Genomic DNA, 26,087 nt, shown 5'->3' on the forward strand with positions numbered 1-26,087 from the left:
GTGGATGGAGCGGGTGTTGAGCAGGATGCATTTCAGGTGGCTGCTGCTGTTGCTCGTCTTGGTCTTGGTCGGTGCTGGAGAGGTGCAGGTCCGGATGCAGGTGAACTTGCAGGAGTGGCAGCAGAAGGGTCCGTGGGTGCGTCTCGGGGTGGCTCGGTAGCATCCTGGGATTTGGCCGGCGTTGAGTGCGTTGAGGGTGGCGGCGTCGTACGTCCGGCGGGTGAGCTGGGGTCTGCGGGGGCCAGGGGTCTTAGCGCTGGGAGCGGTCCAGGCGCGGACGGGCGCAGACGGGCTTACCTTAGGCGCACCTTCGGTGCTCATTCGGTGCTCCCGCTGCGCGCGTCCGCTGCGCGGTCGCTCAGGGGGCGTCATAAGAAGGGGGACGAGAGGGCGGGTCAGCTGGGCGACGGGAGCGGCTCGGCCAATGGACCGGTGGTGGGCGGGGCCTGTGGCGAGCTGCGGCGGGAAACTGCCGAGCGGGCGGCTCTGCTGAGGCTGGGCCGCTCGGGGGGTCAGGGGGCGTCTGCGGCGAAAAAAGGCGGCAAGGCTGGCAGGCAGGAGCAGGCAGGAGCGGGAGGCGGCAGGAGGAGCAAGGGGGTGACCAGGCCTGGTGAGAGGCGCAGTGGTCACTCCCGAGCACTCCTTGCTGTCCCCTTAAGAAGGGGGACGAGAGGGCGGGTCAGCTGGGCGGCGGGAGCGGCTCGGCCAATGGGCCGGTGGTGGGCGGGGCCTGTGGCGAGCTGCGGCGGGAAACTGGCGAGCGGGCGGCTCTGCTGAGGCTGGGCCGCCCGGGGGGTCAGGGGGCGTCTGCGGCGAAAAAAGGCGGCAAGGCTGGCAGGCAGGAGCGGGAGGCGGCAGGAGGAGCAAGGGGGTGACCAGGCCTGGTGAGAGGCGCAGTGGTCACTGAGAAGTACAGGGCGCCAGATGCAGCACCGGCGTGTTTAACAGGACATCCTAAGCCGGACTCCGTGGTGACACAGGCGGCCCAGAAGACCTCCAGGAATCCTTCGGCCCCTTTGTCGCTTCCTCCTGATAAGGAGGGAAGAAAAGTGGACAACATTGGGAACAGGTTTTCCTCAATGTTGGCAATGACGGTAAAAGCCGTGAATACCCTAGAGCTCTTGGGACGCTATAATAGGCAATTGTGGGCACACATAGCCCCATACCTGTCGGAATTGCCAAATTCATCCAAAGAGGAAGTAAAGAGGATTCTGCTAGATGGTGAAGCATCGGCGTCGGAAACTATAGACTGCGGGATGGATATCGCTATGACAGGGTTCCGCCAGTTGGCTGGAGCAGCAGTCTTGTGGCTCCAAGGATGGCTAAAGGCAACCTCTTTCCGTCCTGAGGTGCAAACAAATATTTTGGACATGCCATATGATAGCCAGTTACTATTTTGCACAAAATATTGACGAAGCAGACACTGCGAGAGCTTTGGGCCCTCTTTAGTATAAGAACCAGTCCATTAGTAGAAATAGAGGAAGAGGACAGTCTTCCTACAGAGGAAATTATCAATACAAGTCTTCCTGCTCTTCAGGCCAGAGTAGACCGCAATACCAACAGCGCCAACAACAGCAAAACAAGCAATCCTCTTTTGGGAAGTCGTCCTTTCAAGGTAAAGGACAGCGGAAATAACAAAAATCTACGGCTGCTTCTATGAGAGATCTCGATTATGCTGCAGAAAGGAGCAACAGAGCGAGTACCTCCATCTCAGAAGGGAAAAGGGTTTTATTCCCGCTTCTTTTTGATCCAGAAAAAAGACAAGAAGTGGAGACCAATCTTGGACCTCAGGGCCCTCAACAAATTCCTAAGAAGCAGTCGTTTTGCATGGTAACGATCCAGGAGGTCTTGCAACTACTGTAAGAGCAGGATTTTATGGCATCCCTAGACCTACAGGACGCTTACTTCTATATCCCAATTCACAGGAATCACAAAAAGGTACTTGCGATTTGCAGTAGCGGGCAGACACTTGCAGTTTCGCGTTCTGCCCTTCGGGCTCAAGTCTGCACCGCACATATTCACGAAATGTCGTACCCCGGTGGTGGCATATCTCAGACAGTGCCATCACCAAGTCTTTCCGTATCTGAATGACTGGCTAGTCAAGGCTCCATCCTTAGAAGACGCGTCCAGGTCTTCCAACGCCTGTTTAAAGCTTTTCGATTGCTTGGGTCTCACCCTCAATCAGGAAAAGTCGGTCCTACAACCTTCTCAGTGCATCAGTTTCCTAGGTGCAACCCTGGACACACGTTCAGCAAAAGCTTTCCCATCCAGAGAGAGGATGAACAAGCTCCTTGCACTAGCTGCTCTAGTAACCTCGAAGAAAGTCTTGACAGTCCGCCTCTTCAAATCCCTCCTGGGGATGATGTCATCGTGTATCCTCCTGATTCCTCACTGTCGACTACGAATGAGACCTCTAAGGGAGGCGCTCTCGAAGCAATGGGTCCAATGCACAGGGTCATTCGACGACCACATAAAAGTAAATCCTCAGATGGTCGGAGCCCTGCAATGGTGGATATCATCTCAAAACCTGTCTCAAGGCTTGTCATTCCTGCTTCCGGCTGCTCCTCATGTTGTCACAACAGGCGCCTCCTTGGAAGGCTGGGGAGCTTTTCTGCAAGAGCTACAGATAAGCGGGAAGTGGTCTCCTATGGAGAAGAAACTACATATCAATCTGCTCGAACTGCGGGCGGTCTTCCTGGCCCTTCAAGCTTTCCTGCCAAGAATCAAACATTCCCTGGTGCTCGTCCGGACAGACAACACCACGACTATGCACTTCCTCAACAAACAGGGAGGGACACGCTCGCTGACACTCTCTCGCGAGTCGCAAAAAAGTCTGGAATTGGCCCATACTCCGCAATGTAACCCTAAGGGCGGAATATGTCCCAGGCACGGACAATGTGCTCGCCGACACGTTTAGCAGGCAGAAAACATCGTCACACGAGTGGGAGCTAGATGAACAAATTATCAATCAGATCTTCTCCAGATGGGGCACGCCGCAAATCGATTTATTTGCGACGAGAATGGACGCCAAATGCCCACACTTCGCAAGTTGGCATCCCCAGTCAGGGTCTCTAGGGAATGCATTTTCCATCGCATGGCGCAACGTCTTTGCGTACGCCTTTCCGCCATTCCCGATGTTTCCCAGAGTCCTCAGGAAAATTTAGGTGGAGCCTTGGACTCTAATTTTAATAGTCCCAACTTGGCTGAGGCAACATTGGTTCACAGAACTCCACCGTCTATCCCTGGAGCCGCCGATCCACCTGCGGCAGTATCCATCTCTGCTCACAATGAACAACAATCAAGTTCAACATCCGGATCTGAAGTCTCTCAGGTTAGCTGCCGGGCTCCTGAGTTCCGAGAGTTCCACAATCTGAATATTCCACAACACTGTAGAGACATTATTGCCAGAGCAAGGGCGGATAGCACGACCAAAACGTATTCCCTGAAATGGAAGCGCTTTTGTGTTTGGTGTGCAGATCAAAGCATTCGGCCTTTCGGCTGCTCACCGGAGCAAATCTTACCTTATCTATTACATCTGGCACAGTCGGGCCTAGCCCACTCCTCCATTAAAGGACACTTAGCAGCAATATCTCGTTATAAAAGATCTTCAAAGAGTCAATCTCTCTGGTCAAGCAGGTTGATTAAGCAATTTATAAAAGGATTATACAGATCTTTCCCGCCAGTAAGGATGTTGCCACCTACCTGGTATCTCAATGTGGTTCTTAACCAGCTCATGAAACATCCGTTCGTACCAGTACACAGAGCTGACCTGAAGTATGTCTCGTGGAAAACAGCACTCCTCCTGGCGCTCACATCTGCAAGGAGGGTCAGTGAGCTATAGGCGTTTTCAATCTAGGTTCCTTTTCTACAGTTTAAAAACGACAGAGTAATCCTAAGAACCAATCCTAGGTTTATCCCAAAAGTCCAGTCGGACTTCCACCTAAATGAACCTGTGGTTCTGCGTTCCTTCTTTTCAAACCCAAGCACGGCAGCTGAGAGATCGCTGCATTCTTTGGATCTCAAACAATGCTTGAAGTTTTACATTGACTAAATGAAAACATTCAGGAAATCTAACCAGCTATTCGTAGCTTGCAGCAGACCTAGGAAAGGTCTACCACTTACCAAGCAGAGCATCTCCAGATGGATTTCTGCAGCCATTGCTTTCTGTCATGACCAAGCTGGACAGCCATTGCATTCCAAAGTGAGAGCGCACTCCACGAGAGCTATGTCCACTTCTATGGCTCTCTTTGCAGGGGCGCCAGTCATTGGCATTTGCAGGGCGACAACATGGAAGTCGCCGCATACCTTCACTAGGCACTACTGCCTGGATACGGAGCTGATGAATGATGCAGCAGTGGGACAAGCAGTGTTACGCCATCTATTTCAGTAAGGTGCGCCTTCCTCCGTCCCTCCATCCTACTCTGGTATGCACATTTCTTTACTAATACTTATTGTGGATGTCTAATGATGGTTCATGCTCGCATGATGTGTATTATCTAAGGACTTGTATATGCTGTTCCATCAGAAATGTGCACTCTGCATTGCTTGCTACTCTGATTCAGGCATGTGAATCTATGAAAGACACCCATAATACTGGATAAGAAATGTGTTACTTACCTCTAACTGCAGTTATCCAGTATTGGTGTCTTTCATAATTCACATGCAACCCTCCCGCCTTCCCTGGAAGGACTCACCTAATTCTCTCAGTATCACGCATACTTAGCTTAGTGCGTACGAAAATCTGAGGGACTGAGGCTCCTGACAGGAAGGTTCTAGAGGGAGGTGGCAGCTGATTGGCTCTTCTCTATAGTTTGGTCCTTTTTACAAAAGGACATGGATATGTTACTAAGTTGAGACCTCTAGGCCTACTTTTCTATATATATGTCTATAGGACATTTCTTTTTATGTACCGGGGACTCCCATCCGGGGAATGATTCAGGCATGTGAATCTATGAAAGACACCAATACTGGATAACTGCAGTTACAGGTAAGTAACGCATTTCATTAGTACTCTGCCATACGATCAGGGTGGGTTTGCTACCCTGGATCTGGAACTTTGTCTACTCCTTCTGTGGCCATCATATGTCCATTGAAGAAGAGGCACCAGTGCATCATCACTTGAAAAATAAATGTTCTGAAATTAACTCAGTGAAATAGATGATTTTGGCATTAGTGGGACTACAGCCCATAGCCCGTTTGCAACATCTCTAGTCACCAATATTGCTGCTACTCCATCACTTGACAAGAATGCAGCCTGTGTGGAGAAATCATTACAAATACCGTGGAAATACAAACTGAACACATTTAGTCATTTATTTCCAGGAGGTCAGTCCATTCATTTGCAGGGGTTGGTCGTGGTTCAGGACTGTAGTCCATTAGAAACATTCCTTCAATATAGAATGCTTGCAGCCTGTAGGCCAACCTTCCCTACATTCCTAAAGGATGCCACTCTCTTCCAAACTCTCACCCTCCTCCTTGCGATGTACAACCCTGTGCAATCAGACGTGCCAATTTGTGGGCTCAAAGCAAGGGAAAAATGGAATAGGGAGCCATACAGAGCTGGACTGGGAACCCAAAGCTGCCCTGGATATTTGGTCAGACCTGCCCCCGGGTTTGCAAGTGTGAAGAGCTGCTGAATTTGTAACCGGGGACCATATTGCAGCACAGCTGCAAAACCGGCCCCCAGTAACAAAACCACTCCCCTCCACTGCAAAATCGCCCCCCACCATTCTAGCCTCCTGGGGAAACGCCCTATGCCCGCTACTGGCAGTCCAGCCCATGAGCCGTACGATCAGCTCTTAAGGACAGATAGCAACGGTGTGATTGGTCTGAGCACCGTGATTTGGCTCTCGGAGAGGAAAAGGGAGCCTGGGCATGTTCTCCACCCAGGCTGTAATGCAGCCTGGGTAGCTAACATGCAAAGTGCGATTGACTGTTTGGCCGGCTCGAGACGGCTGGCCAAACAGTGATGTGCACTTTAGGTGCACCAGCAGCCAGTCCTCCTCCTGACATTACGGGACCCCAGCCCTGCCCCTCCCTAACCATAACTTCCATTATTATCATTTTATTTGTTCCATTGCACTGCTTTAAAGCAGGGGGACAATGCTCCTCCACCTTATCGGAGGAGCCACCACTGCCGCAAACTGGAGTTCTAATGTCTAGTAGCAGACTATGCATGATACACTTTTAAAATCCTTCATATATTTTCACTCCTCGCATGGTCTGAGAGCTCAGATACTTCACGGATTCCTTTAGGTGCTGTGCAGAGCAGCAGACGCTGAATTCCTGCATCTGACGTGGTTGTGCCCTCAATCTTAGATTATTGGGCTCCTGCAGCTGAGGCAGTAGCAGAAAGGATATCCTACCCAATTAACCTGAACCCCAAAGTATGCCTCCTGAGGCTCGTCAGGGATATTCTTGCAATGGTGAGGCAGCTAGCAGCTGTAGCGCTACTTCTTGCGAACTGCAGAGTGGAGATGGACTGGGGTTGGACACCCACAAGAAATAATGGCTTGGAGGACCATACGTATTTTAATGAGCAGCTGGAAATTTAAGCGGGGTTGTTCCCCCCCACGTCATGCCCCAGGGATGTATAGACTACATTATGTGCTTACTTGCTTGGTCCTAGGGTTGATTTGTGCTCATTTAATAACTTAGGGCTAGATGTAGGTAATCACAATTTACCGATTCTTAAATACCGAATTTTACCAATTCGGTATTTAAGAATCGGTAAATGTGATGTAGGTAATAAATCGGTAAAATTCACTGGTTCGGTAATATTCCTTAAAACCTATTCGGTAATGAGGAATACCTTCCCATTCATTCCTATGGGCCTGGAGGCCCAAAGGAATGAATGGGAAGCCATTCACTATTACCGATTCGGTAAATACCGAATCAGTGAGAGCGGGAGCATATTCAAGGGTGGCAGGGTGTTACATTGACACCCTGTTGCACCCCTGAATCACGCATGTGTACACATGTTGCGAACATACATGCCCTATGGGCATGTATGTCTGCCACATGGCATTTTTAAAAAAGCAAATAATTGCTTTTTTAAAGGTATTCGGTATTTACCACCAACTTGTAGTTGGTGGTAAATAACGAAGCCTTAAAGCAGAAATGCACTCACTTGAGTGCTTCCTACATAGGTTTTAAGGATTCTGTAATTTACCGATTCCTTAAAATAAAGAATCAGTAAAGTACAAATCCTTATTTAGAGCTCCCTACATTGGAAAGGTCTTAATAACGGTCGGTAATTGAAAATTACCAATTTTCGGACGTTACCGACCAGTATTAAGCTACCTACATCTGGCCCTTAGCCGCTTCCAGGGATGCCTAGGGGGACATTTTGTAGTCGTCGTTCATTAGTGCCTGACCCATGCACCACGTAGTGTATATTGTACCCTGCTAATATCTGCTGCCATTACAGAGGTCTATCATACTTCTTGTTATGATATAACATTCATTTGAATGTGTTGTGCAGGATCTTTCTCTGTACTTGCTGTGGTGAAATGTGGACTTACTAATAATGTTTTACAATATAAAACAATTTTGGAAACGTGTACAGTACGGGGAAGGGCAGGCCTTGGCAAGGCCTGCTGTGCGTTTGTCAGATGACACTCATGATAGTTCAGGCCCCGCAGTGCAGTTCATTGTATTGCCACATGGGGGAGGATAGAGATTGCTTGAAAGTGTTGACTGCTTACTGTTTTCCTCATATGTGGACAGAACAGCCTATAGGGACGAAGGCTTTTACTTTGTGTACTTATTAGAAAGTAACGTCCAAAGTGAACCAACCATAGGCTTAATAGTCTGTTTATTATGTCCATGATGCAAGGTCCCAGGTGAAGGTTCCAAGGTAATGGACAGAATACTATGTCTGTAACATGTATGCAGTAGAATGCCATCTGCCCCCTTGCCTGTGCAACGCATTTGTATGATATAATAGTTCACTGCATTTGAGAGGATCTTCTAAACCACGCTGGGCGTTTGAGAATCAAATAGCGCACACCTGAAAGTTCAACATTTGAGATCATTGGACTTCTGATTATTGCCAATTGCATGAATGTTTCTCGCAATACCCACACATATTTACCAGATTCCTGTGAAAAATCTGTTCATGGGCCTATGCACTTGTGTATTTTTGTCCAGCATAGACGGCACCTTTCACGCTGCCTTAAAACATTCGCTTCGTGAGGTTTGTGTGGCTTTTCATGTCAAGTGCTGCCCCTTATATTTCTTTTGCCAGGTTAATTACTTTTGTATTATTTATCTTGATGTATGCGTGCGACAATAATGCTGCTTTAGGATGGTTTGTAAGTGTTCCCCATCTAATTGAAAAGGAGCGCTGAAACTGGCAGTGTGTCTGGTATTGCAGGAGATGCTGGGCGGGCACACCGGAGGGGCAGGAAGACCCTGATGCTGAATAATGTGTCCGTCTCCAGAAATGAGTGCCAGTGTCATCTTCAAACTTTGGCACAAATGAAGAACTGATTATTATTTTTCATCAGGGGACTTTGAGTCAAAGTAATAGTGAGAAATGTAAAAAAGGCCGGGTCGGAACCCCCCCTTGCTACTCCACTGACAGGTTGATCATTATTATCCATAGAACCTTGGCAGAAGATGTGTGAGAACAAATGTTTCAGAGAGAGCATATTGTTGAACACTTATGCTTAATGCAAAAACACAAGACAGTTTGGCTATTCACTACAGAAGCTTTAAGCTTCAATGCTTAATCGTCACCGGGACAATTTGTTTGGTCACCAGACCTGAACTTATAGTTCCAATGAGAATGTAAACTAAAATGGATTTTACTCTCAATTATTTCCGTTACCTTAAGTAAAGAGATGCATTGGTCTTAAATTTGTGCCTTCTGAACTTTGTTTCTGTGCATGTGTTTTCAGGTGCTGTTGTGCTGCAGATTGCTTGTTTTTCTGAAGCTGAAAGACTTTTTATGCTAGTGAAGGACACAGTTGTCAACGATAAGCAGCTCACTGCAGTTGTTCTCCCAGAAGTGATGGTAAGCCAATGCTTTATTTTCATGTATTTGTTTGTTTAATCAACGTGTGTACTTTGGGTTCTTGCCTTCATGAAGCTGACAGAGAAGTAAATTACCAGTAAGCATCCTGCAAGTATGTGTTGTACGTCTTCCAAGAGGCTTACCACAAATCTCTTTGTATTTAGAATTTTGCTTTTACCATGCTCTGAGGAAGACTGGAACTTATTGTGCATTTGAGATTGTACAAAATGATGTGGCTGGGGCATTTCTAGTGTCATCTGAGCAGTAAGAGACATTCTGATATTAATCCACTGATTAACTGTCATTGGGAATTCCCCAAAAATGTATTAGTACAACAGGACGAAATACAATTCCATCTCACGATCGACATCCAAAAACTAGAAATATGCATTGATTGCAAAAGTATCAAATTCTTATACTAGTACTAAAATACATAAAACATGTAAACTTTATTCTACAGTAAACATTCTGACAAATAGAGGACATATTAAATATCAGCACACAGTTAACTGGTTGGAACAACCTAACCCACAATTCGTCGTTTCCATGCTCTCGTTTCTATGTTCTCTTTATTTAATTTGAACAACGGAATTCAGTTTCTACAACAGAAGCATTTTTACCTAATTTTATAGCTTCCTCATAAGATCTCACTCTTTCTACGAATTGATTTCATGTATTTACCTTGTATTTCCCTTCAGCTCATGTCAGAAATATGTTTAACGGAAGTGCCCTCATTTCAACTGATGGAACAGTTCTTTAAAGTCAATATCCCTAACCTGAATCTGAGATAAACAGAAGTTGAATGTGGATCGATCCTCCACTCCGGTTATAGTTGTCACCCTTTGTGTTTTAGGCTGAAGGTAATTAAGGCCTATAGTAGAGGTAATAATTACATTTGATCATAAACCACGACCATTTCCCCAAAATGGATATTCACACGAGCCCTAGCGGCTTTGTTTACACCCATGGGATCAGACGTGGACATTCAGATTCAGTCCGCAACCATTGTGTAAATTATCGCCAAGACTAACACAGAAAACACTCGCATTTAATAACTCATTCTGATGTATATATAGTCATTTTCCTACACATTTACATTGATGGTGTTATGAGAGTTTTGTGTTTTCCCATGGTCAACGGTTTTAAATCGTTGAATATTTTCCAGATCATTCAGGATCTTTGCTGGGAAAGTGAAATCTAGCAAGGATGATAGTGCCTGCTGTGTATAATGACAGTGGTCCAACACAGAGGATTGGGAGTATTGCCTGACCTACAAGTGCTCCAGCACTTGAAAACTGAAAGGAACATTGTTAAGTACAGCTCCTCAAAGTGCCTACCCTTAATATAATCTCACACATTTTCTGCTCGTCTGATTTCTTTTTAATTCCTGGCTAAGGTGATAGACATCTCAAGATATTAGGGCAGGATCATGTCTGTGGACCAGTCAGTGAATGGAAGACCTAAGTATTAAAGTTTGTGGCCAGTCCATGGAAACGGCTGCTATAAAACCAAATGAACGAGGACTTTGTTACAGTTTATGAAATGAATTCACCTCCTTTATGTGTAATATATGGCCCTATTCGAGGTTAAGAATAAGGATTGGGGTTAGCTTACATTATACATCATTATGCAAGCTCTTGGTCACACAGTACTTATTGTGTCTGCGTGAAAGAGCAGTCACTTCCACCAGGTACATTTGGATAACTGTGCGCATGTTTAACACATTTAATACAGGCTGTACTGTAATTAGTCTATTATGTGACCTTCAGTGATGTTACCAGTTTAGATTCTGCTGTGATGCCTGGATAAGCAGTCTTTCTCTTTGAAAGACATCCTATTTTCCTGTTCAGTTTAGGACTGTAATTATGGGTAAAGCGATTGTATGCCTGATTTCTTTGGTATGTAGTGGCGGCTCATCCGCTAAGGCGGAGGAGCGTCACCCCACAGGTTTTTTGCAATGAAACAAAGGGAAAATCAAATGATAATATCTCGCGTTATTATCATTTTATTTTCTCCTATGCAGCTGTGCGTCAGGGGGCGGGGCAGGGTAGAGGTGGTAGCACCCTCCTAAGTGCACAATGACTGCTTGACGGCCCTCTCGGGCCTCCCAAAGCAGTCTTGTGCACTTCGGATGTTCTCCATGCTGGCTGCAGTACATCCTGCATGGAGAACATGCCCAGGCCCCCAGGCAGCATCTGAGCTCTGAAACACGGCACTCAGACCAATCACAACACTTCTAAGGCAGCGTTGTGATTGGCTGACTGCGAGCCTGGGTGTGTTTCCTGTTGAGGCCGAGTGATTGAGGACTACGGAGCCAAGGAAGCAGCGAGAAGGTACGTTTTTATTTTTTACTTTTTTTACCCGCTTCCCTCGCATCCGCCTGCCCAACTACCTCCGATCCCTGCCGGCTGCCTTTGTGGGTATGTACTGGCATTCATGTTTTTATAGACGTAATATCACAACATGCTGGTGTAGGATGCTTGGGACTATGTAAATTGGCCTAAACTGTTTCTGTGCAAGCTGCAGCAAGACCAAAGGTAACATTCTGACAAATGCAAGCAAACTGAAGCCTGTGTGAACACAGGAAAGAACTATGCCACTGACATTCAACCTTAAAATGGACAATCCGCTATGAGCGGGGGAGCTTGACTGAAGAGTCTGAGGATTTCAAAGCACGTTCTCTGTGGTCTTTGAGTGAGCAAGCCTAAACTAAAGGGTGTCCAAATTCAGGATTTGGTGATCCCCATTGATATTTGGAGATCAGAAGGTTCTGTAGAATTGCTTTTGTGTATATGTGACTCTTATTCGCCTTTGTGCTAATGGAGAGAGGCTTCCTGACAGTCATGATCATACAGAGAAATAGGACTTAACCTTTTTGAGTCATATGTTCACCGCAGAGAGGAAGTGCTCAATCTTGGATAGGTATTTAGAGCCAGATGTACAACCATTGGCAATCGTGACTCGCAAATTGCGCCAAATTGCGAGTCACACTTGCCAATGTATAACACAGTGTCTGAGACACTATTTGCAATTCACAATGGGGTCGCAAATTGAATGCCTAATTCGTATTAATGAGGCCGTCTCAATTTGCAACCCTATTTGGAATGGCTGGCACTCCCAGGAATGGTGAAACTGGGGTCTGCAGACCTCCATGTCTGGCACTGCTTTGATATGAAGCAGTTTTTTTAAAATGCAGCACGGGATGCATTAAAAAAAATGAAACGTTTTTGTTTCATTTTTCAAATGCAGGTAGTGGTCTCTGGGGCCACTGCCTGCTCTGAGAAAAAATGTATGCACACATTCACAAAGGGGAAGGGGTCCCCAGGGGACCCCTTCCCGTTTGGGAATGGTTTACCAACCTCTTGAAGAGGGTGGTAAGCTGCAAGTGTTTTGCGACCACAATTGTTGTTGCAAAACATTTTTACATAGGGTTCAGATTCGCAATGAGGAAGGGACACCCGCGAACGCCCCTTCCTAATTGCGAGTCGCTAACCCAACTTTGCGAGTCACTATTTAATTAGCAACTCGCAAAATAGGGTTAGTACAAGGCCCACAGGTTTTTTGCATGCGCAAACGGGTCTATAATCCATTGTACATCTGGCCCTTACTGCTGTAATACATTTCTCAGCTGAATGGGGTTGCCATATAAGATGGTCTAAGGATAGATGGTCACTTTGTAAGACACCAAGGACTGGGTAGCAAATGGTTATTTATTCACCACTAGAAATGTGCATATAGTGATGGTCATTACTGGGTAGTTAAAGTAAGGTTTGCATTCCCATAGGAAGAGCACTTATTGGTTTGTTTATAATTTTGGTGCCGTTAGACGAATATTCACAAAACTTTCCCCAAAAATTTCTCACCTCAGTTTGTTCCTGGAATGTTTCAGAGTGATCTGTGAAGCAGTGACCAAGAAAAAATGGGGGTCCCATAACCAAATTTCCCCATTCTTTTTCCATAGACTATTTTAAGTATTTAGTATTTTAAGAAGTACTACTGCAAAAACGAGTCAACAGAATCGCACCAAATGTGGCGGGAAGCTAGCTCTTGGTCGAGAAAGTGTACTTTTTGTGATATGATGTAAATCCGTTCAGTAGTTTCTGAGAAATTAAGGTACAAAAATATATGTATATCTGGATGGTTGGATTCGAGGCACTCTTGCTAGAGTGCCTCAATCTTAATTTAGAAAATTAAAGCATTCTGTTTGGCCCAGGGGTCTTTTTTCCACTTGGCTCAGTTCACTCCCACTAGAATTAGGCTCCCCCCTGGAGCAAGCGCTCTGATTGGCTCCCTACAACATGAGGAAAAATGTTGCAGAAAGCCATTACAAGACTTGGGGTCGTAGTCCCCAGTCCTGAGTTAAATACCCTGCCACCCAAGGCCAGAGGGATGCCCCTATGGCCAAAATGTAAATAAATACATTTAAAAAAAAGCCATGATGCTGCAGGAGTCCTCCAAGTGTTCTGTGGCCGAGCAGCTATAAAAAAAATCATCCAACTGTGTTTTAAACTTTATTAATTCGATCGCCAGGGCAGCCCGTGGCCTGTGGATCTTTGTTTTAAGTATTTAGGGAGAAGGGCATGTGGGGGCCCCTTACAGTGAATTCTGCCCACCAGTACTCCATGCCACAGGCCCAAATACTTAAAGATAGGAGGGGGCATGCAGTCCCCCTCCCTGAGCGACTAATTGGCTCCCTGGGACTACATTTCATTCCCTTAGGGTGAATTTATAGAAATACGGGGGGTAGGTGGGTGGCACCCCTCCCCGCGACGCAGTGAGGCATAGAGGACCCCATCCCCAAGGGCCAATATCAAATTAATGTGGACGGAAGGCACATGGTCGCCCTCCCTCAGCCCGTAGTTGCCCTGGGGACCCTATTCCTTGGGGCTAAATTTTAGGGGATAGGGGAGGGGAGCATATGGCCCCTCCTCCCCGAGCCTGTAAAAGACGTAGGGACCCCTTCCCCCCAGGCCTGCTCAGACACTGTGCCGTGGAGATCCTACTCCTGGGACACAGTAGTCTCCCTGCCTGCAAGAGCGTGGGTAGGGAAGCATAGGCTACTCCCACCTTTTGGGACCGTTTTCAAATCTCTCACCAGGATGGAGCAGACATGCCTTCCCTGCCTGCATATGTGCAAGCATCAGCGCTGAGTTAGAACAGACTTTTGTTTCCATGTCCGTGCTTTTGTGGCTAGAAAATACACTTCTCTTCCACCAGGCAGGAGCAATGTTGGCTCCAGCAGCACTCAGGAAGGGTGCGTTCGGGGAGCTGGCTGGGGCAGCGAGGACCTGTGGCTCCCCATGCAGTCCTCACCGTACTGTTTGGTGGGTGCCCCAGGTGGGCCCTGGATCTCCAATGGAGAAGCACCTGGGGCCAGGGAATGCGGCCCTGCAGCAACTATAGACTCGGGGAGGGGAGCCGCGCGCCCCCTTCCCCTTTATAAAACAAATAGAGAACGCCCCAGGGAATTGGGCCCCTGTGGCCCATAGTGGCTCAAGCAGGGGGCCCGCGAGCTCCCCTTGCTGTACTGAAAAAAAAGGGCCAGGGCGATGGGACCCCTGGGACCAGCAAACTTCCTTTTTTTTTTTGACAACCAGACACTGCTGCCAACCCCATACTGGATGGGCAGGGCAGGGGGGATTGGCTGTCCACAGGTGGACACTGCACATGGCCAAAAGCTCTGCGCCACAGGGAGTTGGTTGCGTCGGGAGGCTTTACATATGATAATAAAATATTACTTGATGGTAAAAAAAAAACAATGCTAGAAAGTCACTGGGAAAAAAAATCTAAGGTTTAAGTGATGTTAAAGTTAGGTGAACATTTCAGTGACAGTGTAATATTTTAAACTAAAAAAACACTTAAATTCATCCAGTTAAAGTTGTCTCTAGTAACTTTAACTCGTGCCCTAAGGTATCTATAGCTCACGTCCTCGCCATGCATGGCTAGTTACCCCACATATTACATAATTCATGACATGACCTGTTTTGTAACATAATTTAAAACATCACCGCAACATTTGAAATAACATCATTCATGAGAAGGCTGTGCATGGCAGGGGAGCGAGTTACAGTTATCTTAGGGCGCAAGTTATAGTTACTAGAAATAACTATCATTGGTGAATATATATTTTTTTTAGTTTAAAACATTATGTTGTCACTGAAATATTCACCTAACAATAACATTTCTAACCTTTTTTTTCCCAGTGAATCAATATATATATTAATCAGGATATCCTGCGGGTGCTCGGTCCTCTTAGTATTTATATGTCGAAATTGTAATTGCAATATTGGTGTTCATATGCATTTTCTCCATTTATCCATCTCTCTTTTTTATTAAGCTATGCCGATATCCACCAACAGTTCAATTTTGTAGCTTCATATACTGTATATTGGTGCAAAACTGTGAATGTTGAAAACTTTTATGGCATCCCAGCCAAAATAAAGTATTAGTAACACTAATGTAGCTTCCTCGTCAATTTAAGGACACCACATCCCCAAAGTAACCAAAAACACATCCACCAGAGATGAAGAGACATACGGTCTCCCCTCCTTTGTCTCATGTACCTCCTTTGCATGTTAGGGTACATATGAAGCAATTCATGATGAGTCAAATACCAGCCAACACTCTGCTCATACAATGTTTGTATCCCTGCTCCTAATCGAGAGGTTAATTTGTGAGATGATGCTGCAAGGAGAGGTCCCTTGATCAATAGTAATTCCAACCCCAAGATTAACTTTCATTTCTCCATTCATATCCTCATTTATGGGAAGTAATCCTGTCCAATAATATGATATGTGTTGTGGAAAGTAGGCTCTATGTTCCATCACAAGGAGTTACAAATCACTCAGAAGTGGTTTTAAGTCTCAAGGAAGTGTTCCTTTTGTGCAGCTGGAAAACCAAAGGACAGGTTTGGCAATAACTACACTTTTCATTCTCCCCAAACTATATTGTCATTTGCAGTCTCCATACATTTTAATGAAGCCACCCTCAAAAAGGCAGCCAATAGTCCTGCAATAACTGGTCTCCTTTGTACATATGTTAACCCTTACATCCTCACCGTTTGTAGGATTAAAATGAACCAGCATAAGCAGGGTGGCAATATCTGTTAAGTCCTTTCTTGAAGGCCAGCCCATCCTACCACTGTAACGAAGTCCCGGTGATGCGATTATATAAGAGATAAATTACCCCTTATCCTACATTATAAAAATATTGTAAGTCACTGAGGAGTTTCATAACCATATAGAGGAACATAGCAGAAGTCTGAGTTCCTTCATTAGATTGTGGAACTCTGAGGTGACTTGTAATAATCCTTATCATGTATGCAAGGGGGTACTTTGTCCGATATAATACATGGTCACACCAACACCTTTCCCACAAACCCTTTAAAACTTTGGTGCATAGCTCTTTCATATGAAAGAGCGAGCATGTTTGCAAACATGAAGAATAAAACACATCAAAAACCTGATAGGGATTTCTTGCAAACAGATATTAGAAACAGTTCACTACAAGCCAGTTTTTTAGGTCTCGCTCGCGAACGCAGCGCATGCGCTTCTTTGCCTTGTGAGACTCTATTGCTGCCGCTTTCTGTCCAGAAGGGAGACTGGAGGTGGCACGCGTGGACAGGAGATGTGCACGCGTACGGACAGGAGATGTGCACTCCGTACGCGTACACATCTCCTGTCCCCGGAGTCTGGCAGCGCGTGTATCGCGCGCTTTCAGTTTCCGTCCCCCCGTCGGCTCCACGGAGCCAGCTTGTTTTTAAACCTGGAAAGAAATGCTTGTTTGTATAAGAGCAGGCTTGAGCAAGAACACTGTACAATAGATAGCGTTCAGGACGCTCGCATACACCTTTTTATTTTATAAATAAGGGTGTAAGCATTATAATTTTATTTATAAATCCAAGCCAGAAAAGAGTTTGTGTTGCGCTTAGAGGCTAGGAATTGAGAAATAGCTGAATCGGTCTCAGAGCAGGAAAAAAAGGAGAAGAAACAAAGGTTTCACCCTTGACTTTCTGTGATGTCAGGGCAGTTACAGTTACGGGTCACAGGGCGATTCAGGCGGTAACATGCCAATAAAAAGGCTGGTATCATCGGCACACAGGGGGTGAAATGCGCAGGCTCTGGAGGTCATCTAGGTGGTGCAGGACTTTGACACACTCCTGTGCCAGGGGTAATTAATGCAGGTAAGGTTACTCCACCTAAGAAATGGGGTAGCCTCCATGTCTATTCAGTCTTTGTCCCCTCACACTGAAACAAGGCTTATAGTGCCTGCGGTTCATACCGTGAAACTGCAGGAGGACCACCCACCACTGTGATAAAACAAGCATTTGCAATGCAGTAGGTCTCGCATTTACGTGAGTTTGAGCTATTGGCATTGTAAATGACAATGCCTTTAATTTATGTTTTAGTTTTGAAAACATAAATAAAAGGCATTGTCATTTACAATGCCAATAGCTTAAACTCGCATAAATGCGTGACCTATTGCATTGCAAATGCTTGTTTTTTTAAAGCTGCACTACCTCGGAATGTGTAGAAACATGCAGAAAAATTCTAGCTTTTCTCTAACTATCTCTGCTTATCATTGTAAGCTAAAAAAAAAACTGCAGAAAAAAAGAAAAGCAATGTTTTTGTTGCTTTAAACAGGTGCTTTAACAATGCTTCCTGACCTACCTTTCAACTGGCTGCTGGTTTTGGCAGCAGGCATTGTCACACCAGAACACGACTGTAATAACTTATAATAGTCTATTTCTGATGTCGTTTCTTTATAATCTACCATTATAAAGAAATTAGCGACTGACTTTTATACAGGGATTACAGAAACCATGTATTAAAATGCTTATTATCCTTTTGTCCCTTTTGGGCAGCAGTAAGACTGACGATACTGTCCTCCCCACCACCACATGCCCCATGTGTGCCTGGTCTTTTCCCAAGCGACATTGCAACAATTGCACTACTAAGCACTGCTGATCACCTTACTTAATACCAATATTCTGGGGATGGCTAGTCCACCCTTGCGCTTAGGAGCCCTCAAACCTATTAGCCTGTCACAGACACGTATTCTGTCTGCCACACAAACTTAGGCATCATTCCTGTATCATTTGCAGGGCTTCACCATCAATTCTGGATTTTAGTGCTTGGAAAACTTAAACGAATCCCACGTTATACTCATCTTCATTGCTGTTATCCTACTCAGCCGAGACACGTATATGTCTGGCACTTGCAGCGGTCTCCCGTAACCCTGTCAAGTAAGACTACGGGCCTTATGTAGGTATTCTCTATTTACTGATTCTTAAATACCGAATTTTACCGATTCGGTATTTAAGAATCGGTAAATAGTATGTAGGTAAAAATTCGGTAAATTTTACCGATCCAATAATATTCGGTATTACCGATTCGGTATTTACCGATTCGGTAATTCTCATTCATTCCTATGGGTTGTATGTCAATACAACGCGGTGTTTACACCGCACTACCATTACAATGCTGGTTTTACAACGCAAGTCGTTACCACAACTTGCGCTGTAGGGTGCTGGACTTAGGAATAGTAAGCTTTACTATTCCAACACCAGCCTACGTACAGTAGGGAAGGTGTTGGAATAGTAAATCTACTATTCCTTAGCCTAGAGCGCCCTCCAGCGCAAGTCGTGGTAACGACTTGCGTTGTAAAACCATTGTTGTAATGGTAGTGCGGTGTAAACACTGCATCGTAATGGATGTTCCCCTTCCAAGTTCTCAGGCACTCCAGCCCCAGCTCTGGCACGAAACTGGACAAAGGGAAAGGGTTGTAACCACCCCCTTCTCAGGTCCACCCATAGGAGGGACCTAGTCAGGTAATCCAGCCCCCTTTCTTAGTATAAGTATAGGAGCTGTGTCCCCAGGATTTTAGATTATCCTGAACGAATCTTTGAAAGACATATATTGGACCTTCGACATTCCATTCTGACTGGAAGACAGAAGACTTCTCCCTTGTGGTTAAGGAGTGACCACCTTGTGCAAACAGGCACCAACAGCAACTTTGCTGGTCTGCAGTTTCAAGGCTCCCGTCGGAACCCGAAGACTCTGCGACTCAAGAACTGGACTTCCAGACTTCTCTGACCCCGACCCACATCCACAGCAAAGCTGAGACCCGTGGCGGACATGAGAGACCTGGGACCGGACATCTTGGACATCCTGCATTTTGCTACCTGCACTCCTTTCCTGAAACCTCAGTAAGTTATGCATTGGGGTACGAGAAGCCCCAGCCCCAAGCACCATTTGCACCGAAGCCCAGGCCCCCACACTTCGCGAGTGTCCCGTGGGCCACGCCTTTGCATTTCAGCTCAACTCGTCTTCACGGTTCCTTGCCCGTTGGCCAGTGAGCCCCCTGAATACGCCATCTTTAATTTTACTTTGCTTTCCTGGTTGCTCCAGACTTGCTCCAGCTTCCCAGAAAAGGAGAAGCGCCACAGACCTTGCTGGTCTGCAACAGAGCCAATCTCGACATCCTGCGTGGGTTGCGGTTGCCAAGGCTTGTTGGGTCCAATCCGGATACAGACGCCGCAGTCGTCTAGATCCATTGTGGGACAGCTCGAATCCAGCTCCTGGTCATCGTCGATGCCTCCTGGACCTCGTGGCTGAAGAGACAAACTCACCTTCTTCACCTTAAAGCACCCGACATCGCCTGGTTCCTTCCTGGTCACTGGCTAGTGACCCAGACTCTGCCCCCTCTGCTTTCAGGTTCTTCACATCACTGAGCCACCCTTGGATCCACCCGGACACTTTTCCTCTGGTCACCTGCCGCACTTCTTTTCAGCTCTCCATAGAAAACGACGACGAAACCCGACACGAAAAGACACCTATGCACCCGGCTTCCCTGGGTGAGATAACACGAGTACTCCAGTGCTCCCGTGGGTCTTGACTCTCGAAGTGTCCTAGTTTAAAAGGGTTCCATCCTAGTCCATCTGGAAGTGTCTTTAAATTGTATATTTGTAGCTTCTTCGTTTCCCATAGAAAGTCCATGGTAACCCGCGTCTGTGTGTAGACACTGCACGCGTCTCCCGTGGGCCTCCTACTTCCTAACCTTTTGTTGTTTAGTGTAGCCCTAGCGATTCTACAGGCCCTAGGCCTGCTTTCTAACTCTCATGTGGTACTTATACCACATTCTTAGTATATGGTTTGTGAGGCCCCTAGGGCATAACGTATACTGTGCAACTTATCGTTTATTAACTCTGTGACTTGTATTGCATTTTTACCTCTGACCTCATAAAGAGTGCAGAGGGGTTGTGTTTAGTTTAATTACATATATATTTGATATATACCTTGTGTGGTGTCCTTTCATTTGGTATTCAAGGGATTATATATGGTAAAACAACTTGCTTAACTCGCCTACTGAAGTCTTAGCCTGAAGACTGCTGGTTCATGCTACCACTAGGATAGCTTTCTATAAGGTTGACTTTACAACCGCCATCAATAAGGGTCGATTAGACTGGTGCAAGGTGCCCACTAGAACTAGTGGGCTTCATATGCCAGGCTAACTTCTCACATGAACCATATTTTGTTTCTAACAACATCATTTTTATGAGTCATAGGGCAAACATCCACAGGGTCGGCTCTAGGCTCATGGCGGCCTTGGGCAGGGAGCATAGGTAGGGGGCCGCGGAAGAGGGGGTCCGGGCGGGGCAGAGCCTCCCGGACCTTAGGAAGGTGTTTTAATAAAACATTCAGAAAAGGCGTTAGATGACCAGTATCTGCGGCTGCTCCTACCCTTCCGAATTCGTCTCAGAACGATACGATTTAGGAGGAGAAGGGTATTGTGACACAGGACGTGAGGCACTGGCACAGAAGGCTGCAGTGCCGGGGCCATGACAGGGCCCCGGACCCGCAGCCCCCCCACAGAGAAAGAATGGCGGTGGCTGTGGCTTATATACACCTGTACCAGCGGGCCAGCAGTGGGTAGGGAAAACAAAGAAGCCAATCAGGAACCAGAAGGAACGCAGGCGCGGAGGCCAGTGAAGAGGGGGTGGTCAGGGTGTTTGGAAGTGGAACAGAGCCGGAGGCCGCCAAATACCTGCCAGGGGCCGCCACACAAATATGTATCCATCCTCAGAGGATTATTATATTAAAGATATATATTGCCGTTTCGGCCCCTGGGGTTTGTAGCATCAAATTATCCCGGCAGACCACCGAACTTGAAGCCATTGTGCAGTCATCGGCCCCGCCATGCTCTCCCACGTCATTGCCACATGTCTCTTGGCCATGAGTATAGCCATTCTCACCAGCTTACCTGTAGCCCCCTTCACAGAGGGCACTAAACCCAGCAGGCATACATGCGGTGAGCCTTGCAATTCCAGTCAAATCATTTTGGACAGTGTGCGACTCACACCATCCCAGAACAACGCCACCCTGCGGCACTCCCAGGACAAGTGCCAAAAGTCTGCGTCCGCAACTCCACATCTCTTACATGTGTCAGTGTCTCGAAGCCCATATTTGAATACCTTATTTGGAGTATAATACGCTTGGTGTAGGTACTTAACATGGATTATACGGAGGTTACCATTAAAAGGGAGGGCCCCAGTGAGTTGGCAGCAATATTCCCAGTCCTTTAGTGTCAGTGATGGAGTTAAACGAGCATTCCATTTTTCTAAACTTTTGTTGTGTGGCATTGGCTTCTCCTCTCTAGCCGATCGATATAGTTTGGTGAGAAGTTAACGTCGTGTTGGACTGACAAGCAGGTTGTGAAGAGTTTGTAATGTTGAGGGTTCCGCAGGGAAGGTGTGATAGTGGGCCTGTATCACTTTCTTTAACCTGTGGAATAGGAATATGAATAACAGCGTTTTATTCTGTATGTAACTTAGATCACTGTCGGTTAAAAAGACGCCTTCAGGAACCAGATCTTGCATTTTAACTATCCCTACCAGATGCAAAGCGTGCATAGAACCCACCTCATGCCTCACTGACAAATCCGAATGAAACGCAGGAGGTAGAAGAGGGGAGTACAATGGTATTTTCCCTGCCATGCGCCCTAATGCCTGCCAAGCCCCTATAGTGGTATGAACAGTGTTTATTTCGGAATGGGGGATGTCTGTCTCTTAGAGTGCGTCAACATGGAACTCAATGTGGAATAGGGTGGGCGTCTCCATCCTCCACCGACAAATGTGGGATGAAGTCATGTGCGCCAAACCAATAGTGCGCGTATTGTGCATGGGCGCATAAATAATACAGATAAAAGTCGGGCACGCTAAAGATCCTGTGTTTGTAATGCAGAGTAAGTGTTTCCCAGTTCACACAGGCCTGTTTTCTCCTTAAACTCGTTTGGGGGGGGGGGGTAAAGAGCTCACAGCTTTAAAAAAATGTTTAGTTAGTGGGATCGGTATGTTGCTAAAAAGATATAAAAATTGGGGCAGCACAACCATCTTAACCCCTTGGACGCTCATGACGAGCTGAGCTCGTCATGAGCCACGGCGCTCCGGTGCTCATGACGAGCTCAGCTCGTCATGGCCCGTGGAACGCTCAGGTGCGGGGAGAATTCCCCTATTGTGCTGAGCGTTCCACGGGAGGCAATACACCTGTGACGAGCTGAGCTCGTCATGAGCACAGAAGCGCCGTAGCTCAGCTCGTCATGAGCATGGGGGCACTGTGCGCACCCCCTCCCCCCCAGCACAGCGGGGGAATAACCCCCGCAGTGAAGGGGTTAATTAAAGCAATATGGTCAGCCAATGATAGTGAAAGCTTCACTCATCTGTCCACCTGCCTCTCCAGCTTCGGGCACGCGGGCCGTAATTATCGCGAATAACCATTTCAGGGTCTCTGTGTACCCATATCCCCAAGTATTTCACGGGGTCCACTGGACCACTCAAGTGGGAATTCGAGTTTGAGCATTCCGTCAGTGGTACTACCACCGATTTAGCCCAGTTAATATGCAGGCCGGAGAGCAACCGGAACCGAATATACTCCTACAGTACTGGTGTCATGAAAGTGTGTGGTTCCTGTATGAAAAGCAGCATGTTGTTTGTGATGATACAGGCAAGAGGCTCAAGTGTTAGTGCAAAAAGAAGAGGCGAGAGGGGGCATCCCTGACACGTCCCCATGTGATGTATATAGGGTCCTATGTGCTGCCCTTCACTCGGATACGTGCTGCAGGATGGGTATACAACAGGCGTATCCAGTGAGAGACCATAGGGGGAAAGCTCATACGACGCAGAATGTAGAAAAGATAACTCCATTCTATAGAATCAAAGGCCTTGACAATCAATCAATCAATCAATCAAGGCATTTGTATAGTGCGCTACTCACCCGGAAGGGTCCCAAGGCGCTGGGGGGGAGGGGTGCGTCACTGCTCGAACAGCCAGGTCTTGAGCTGCTTCCTGAAGGAGAGATGGTCTTGGGTCAGCCGAAGGTGGATGGGGAGGGAGTTCCAAGTCTTGGCTGCCAGGTAGGAGAAGGATCTTCCTCCGGCGGTGGCTCGGCAGCTGCGTGGTACGGTGGCGAGGGCGTGGCTGGTCGATCGTAGCTGGCGGGTGGGCGTGTAGAAGGTCAAGCGGTCGTTGAGGTACTTGGGGCCCAGGTCGTGGAGAGCCTTCTGTGCGTGGGTGAGGAGCCTGAACGTGATTCTCTTGCTGACGGGCAGCCAGTGCTGGTCTTTCAGGTGGCCGGAGATGTAGCTGTGTCGGGGGATGTCCAGGATGTGTCATGCGGAGGCGTTCTGGATGCGTTGAAGTCTTTTTTGAAGTTAGGCTGTGGTTCCGGCGTAGAGGGTGTTCCCGTAGTCCAGTCGGCTGGTGACGAGTGCCTGGGTGACGGTCTTCCTGGTTTCGGTGGGGATCCATCAGAAGATCTTGCGGAGCATGCGCAGGGTGTTGAAGCACGATGAGGAGACGGCGTTGACTTGTCTGGTCATCGAGAGGGAGGAGTCCAGGATGAAGCCCAGGTTGCGTGTGTGGTCCGTTGGCTTGGGAGTGGTGCCCAGGGCAGGGTGCCACCAGGAGTCGTCCCAGGCGAGGGCGATGGTCCCAGGATGAGGACTTCCGTCTTGTCTGAGTTCAGTTTCAGGCGGCTGTTCTTCATCCACTCGGCGACGTCTTTCATCCCTTCGTGTAGGCTGGCTCTGGCGGTGGCGGGGTCGCTGGTGAGGGAGAGGATCAGCTGGGTATCGTCGGCGTAGGAGATGATGTTGAGGTTGTGCTGCCGTGCGATGGCTGCGAGGGGGCTCATGTAGACGTTGAAGAGGGTTGGGCTGAGTGATGATCCTTGTGGTACGCCGCAGATGACTTCGGTGGCCTCGGATCTGAATGGGGGGAGGCGGACTCTCTGGGTTCTTTCGGCGAGGAACGAGATGATCCACTCCAGTGCCTTCTCTTGGACTCCGATGTTGCTGAGGCGCTGCACTAGGGTACGGTGGCAGACAGTGTCGAACGCTGCAGAGAGGTCCAGGAGGATGAGGGCCGCTGTTTCCCCGTTGTCGAGCAGGGATCTGATGTCATCGGTGGCTGCGATCAGGGCGGTCTTGGTGCTGTGGTTGGCTCTGAAACCGGACTGCGAGGGGTCGAGGGATCCGTTCGTCTCGAGGAAGGCGGCGAGCTGTTTGTTGGCGGTCTTCTCGATGACTTTGGCAGGAAAAGGGAGGAGCGAGATGGGGCAGAAGTTCTTGAGGTCGGTGGGGTCCGCTGTTGGCTTTTTCAGGAGGGCGCTGAGCTCGGCGTGTTTCCAGCTCTCCGGGAAGGTGGCGGTGCAGAAGGAGGTGTTTATGATGTCCCGAAGCTGGGGTGCGATGATGGCGTCTGCCTTGTTGAAGACGTGGTGGGGGCAGGGGTCGGTTGGGGATCCGGAGTGGATGGTGTTCATCGTGCGGGTGGTGTCTTCGGTGCTGACCGGGGTCCAGTTGCAGAGGGTGGTGGCGGGCGTTGGGTCGGTGGTTGGGTGCGTGGTCTGTGGGCCGAAGCTGTTGTGTATGTCGGCAATCTTGCGGTGGAAGAACGAGGCGAGTGTGTCGCAGAGGTCTTGCGAGGGGGTGATGTTGTTGTTTCCGGTGCTGGGGTTGGAGAACTCTTTGACGATGCTGAAGAGTTCCTTGCTGTCGTGGGCGTTGTTGTCCAGTCGTTCTTTGAGTGCTGTCTTCTTGGTGGCGCGGATCAGCTGGTGGTGCTTGCGGGTGGCGTGCTTGAGGGCGGTCCTGTTGTCTGAGGTCTGGTCGTGGTGCCAGGCTTTCTTGAGGGTGCGGCAGTTCTTCTTGGAGTCCTTGAGTTCGTCGGTGAACCAGGGGGTTTTCTTGCTGCCGGGCCTGCTGGGAGGGTTCTTTAGTGGTGCGAGATCGTCGGCGCAGGCGGTCAGCCACTGTGTGAGGTTGCTGGCAGCTTCGTTGGGGTCTGTTGTGCTGGTGGGAGGGTTCTGGCTGAGGGAGGTGGTGAGCTGTTCGGCGGTGATCTTGCTCCAGCTCTGGCGAGGAACCTGTTGCGGGTGGTGGTGGGTCGTGGTTCTTCTGAAGCTGAAGTGGACGCAGCTGTGGTCAGTCCAATGAAGTCCTGCAGCCAAGGATCAAGAATGTGAAACCTAGCAAAAAGAGTACTCAAGTTATGTGAGGTAGATCGAGTGGGAATAAAACCAGACTGCAGAAGCGGTTGAAATCTGGTGGCCAATATTTTGGCCAGTGTCTTGGCATCTGTGTTTATGAGCGACAGCGGGTGGTATGAGTCGCAGCGCTAGGGCAGTTTATCCTTCTTAAGTAATGTAATAATCAGAGCTACCCCCGAAGGGTAGGTGGCAATTTGCTAGAGTCATAGGCCTCAGAATACTTTTCCAGGACCTGGGGAGTTAGCTCTTCTGCATATTCTTTATAAAATTCGCTAGGGAAGCCATCAGGGCCAGGGACGTTTTTGTTTGGGAGGGCCTGAATTGCTGCATACACACCCTCTTTTGTAATTGGTTGACTGAGAAACTCCCTCTGCCCATACGACAACCAGGCGATGGCGATATCAGCAAGGTATGCATTTAAGTCATTACTGTCAGCCACTCCCTGTGTAGTGTATAGTTCTGCGTATGTGGTTCGGAACTGTGCTAAGATCTCCGGGGTAGTGTAGTGGTCATGGCCAGCTGCG

At 47.8% G+C, this 26,087-nt stretch overlaps 1 protein-coding gene across 1 annotated transcript in view; it reads left to right on the forward strand.

Annotated features, from left to right (window-relative positions):
• DGKQ (diacylglycerol kinase theta) overlaps positions 1 to 26,087 on the forward strand; it is a 1,501,752-nt gene that overhangs the window by 1,345,869 nt on the left and 129,796 nt on the right. Inside the window, exon 15 of the mRNA XM_078676348.1 lies at positions 8,904 to 9,019. Within this exon, the coding sequence (XP_078532474.1) occupies positions 8,904 to 9,019 (116 nt within the window). The remainder of the gene's footprint in view (positions 1 to 8,903; positions 9,020 to 26,087) is intronic.

This window comes from Lissotriton helveticus, chromosome 2_1 (genome assembly GCF_964261635.1).
Source record: "Lissotriton helveticus chromosome 2_1, aLisHel1.1, whole genome shotgun sequence".
NCBI lineage: Eukaryota > Metazoa > Chordata > Amphibia > Caudata > Salamandridae > Lissotriton > Lissotriton helveticus.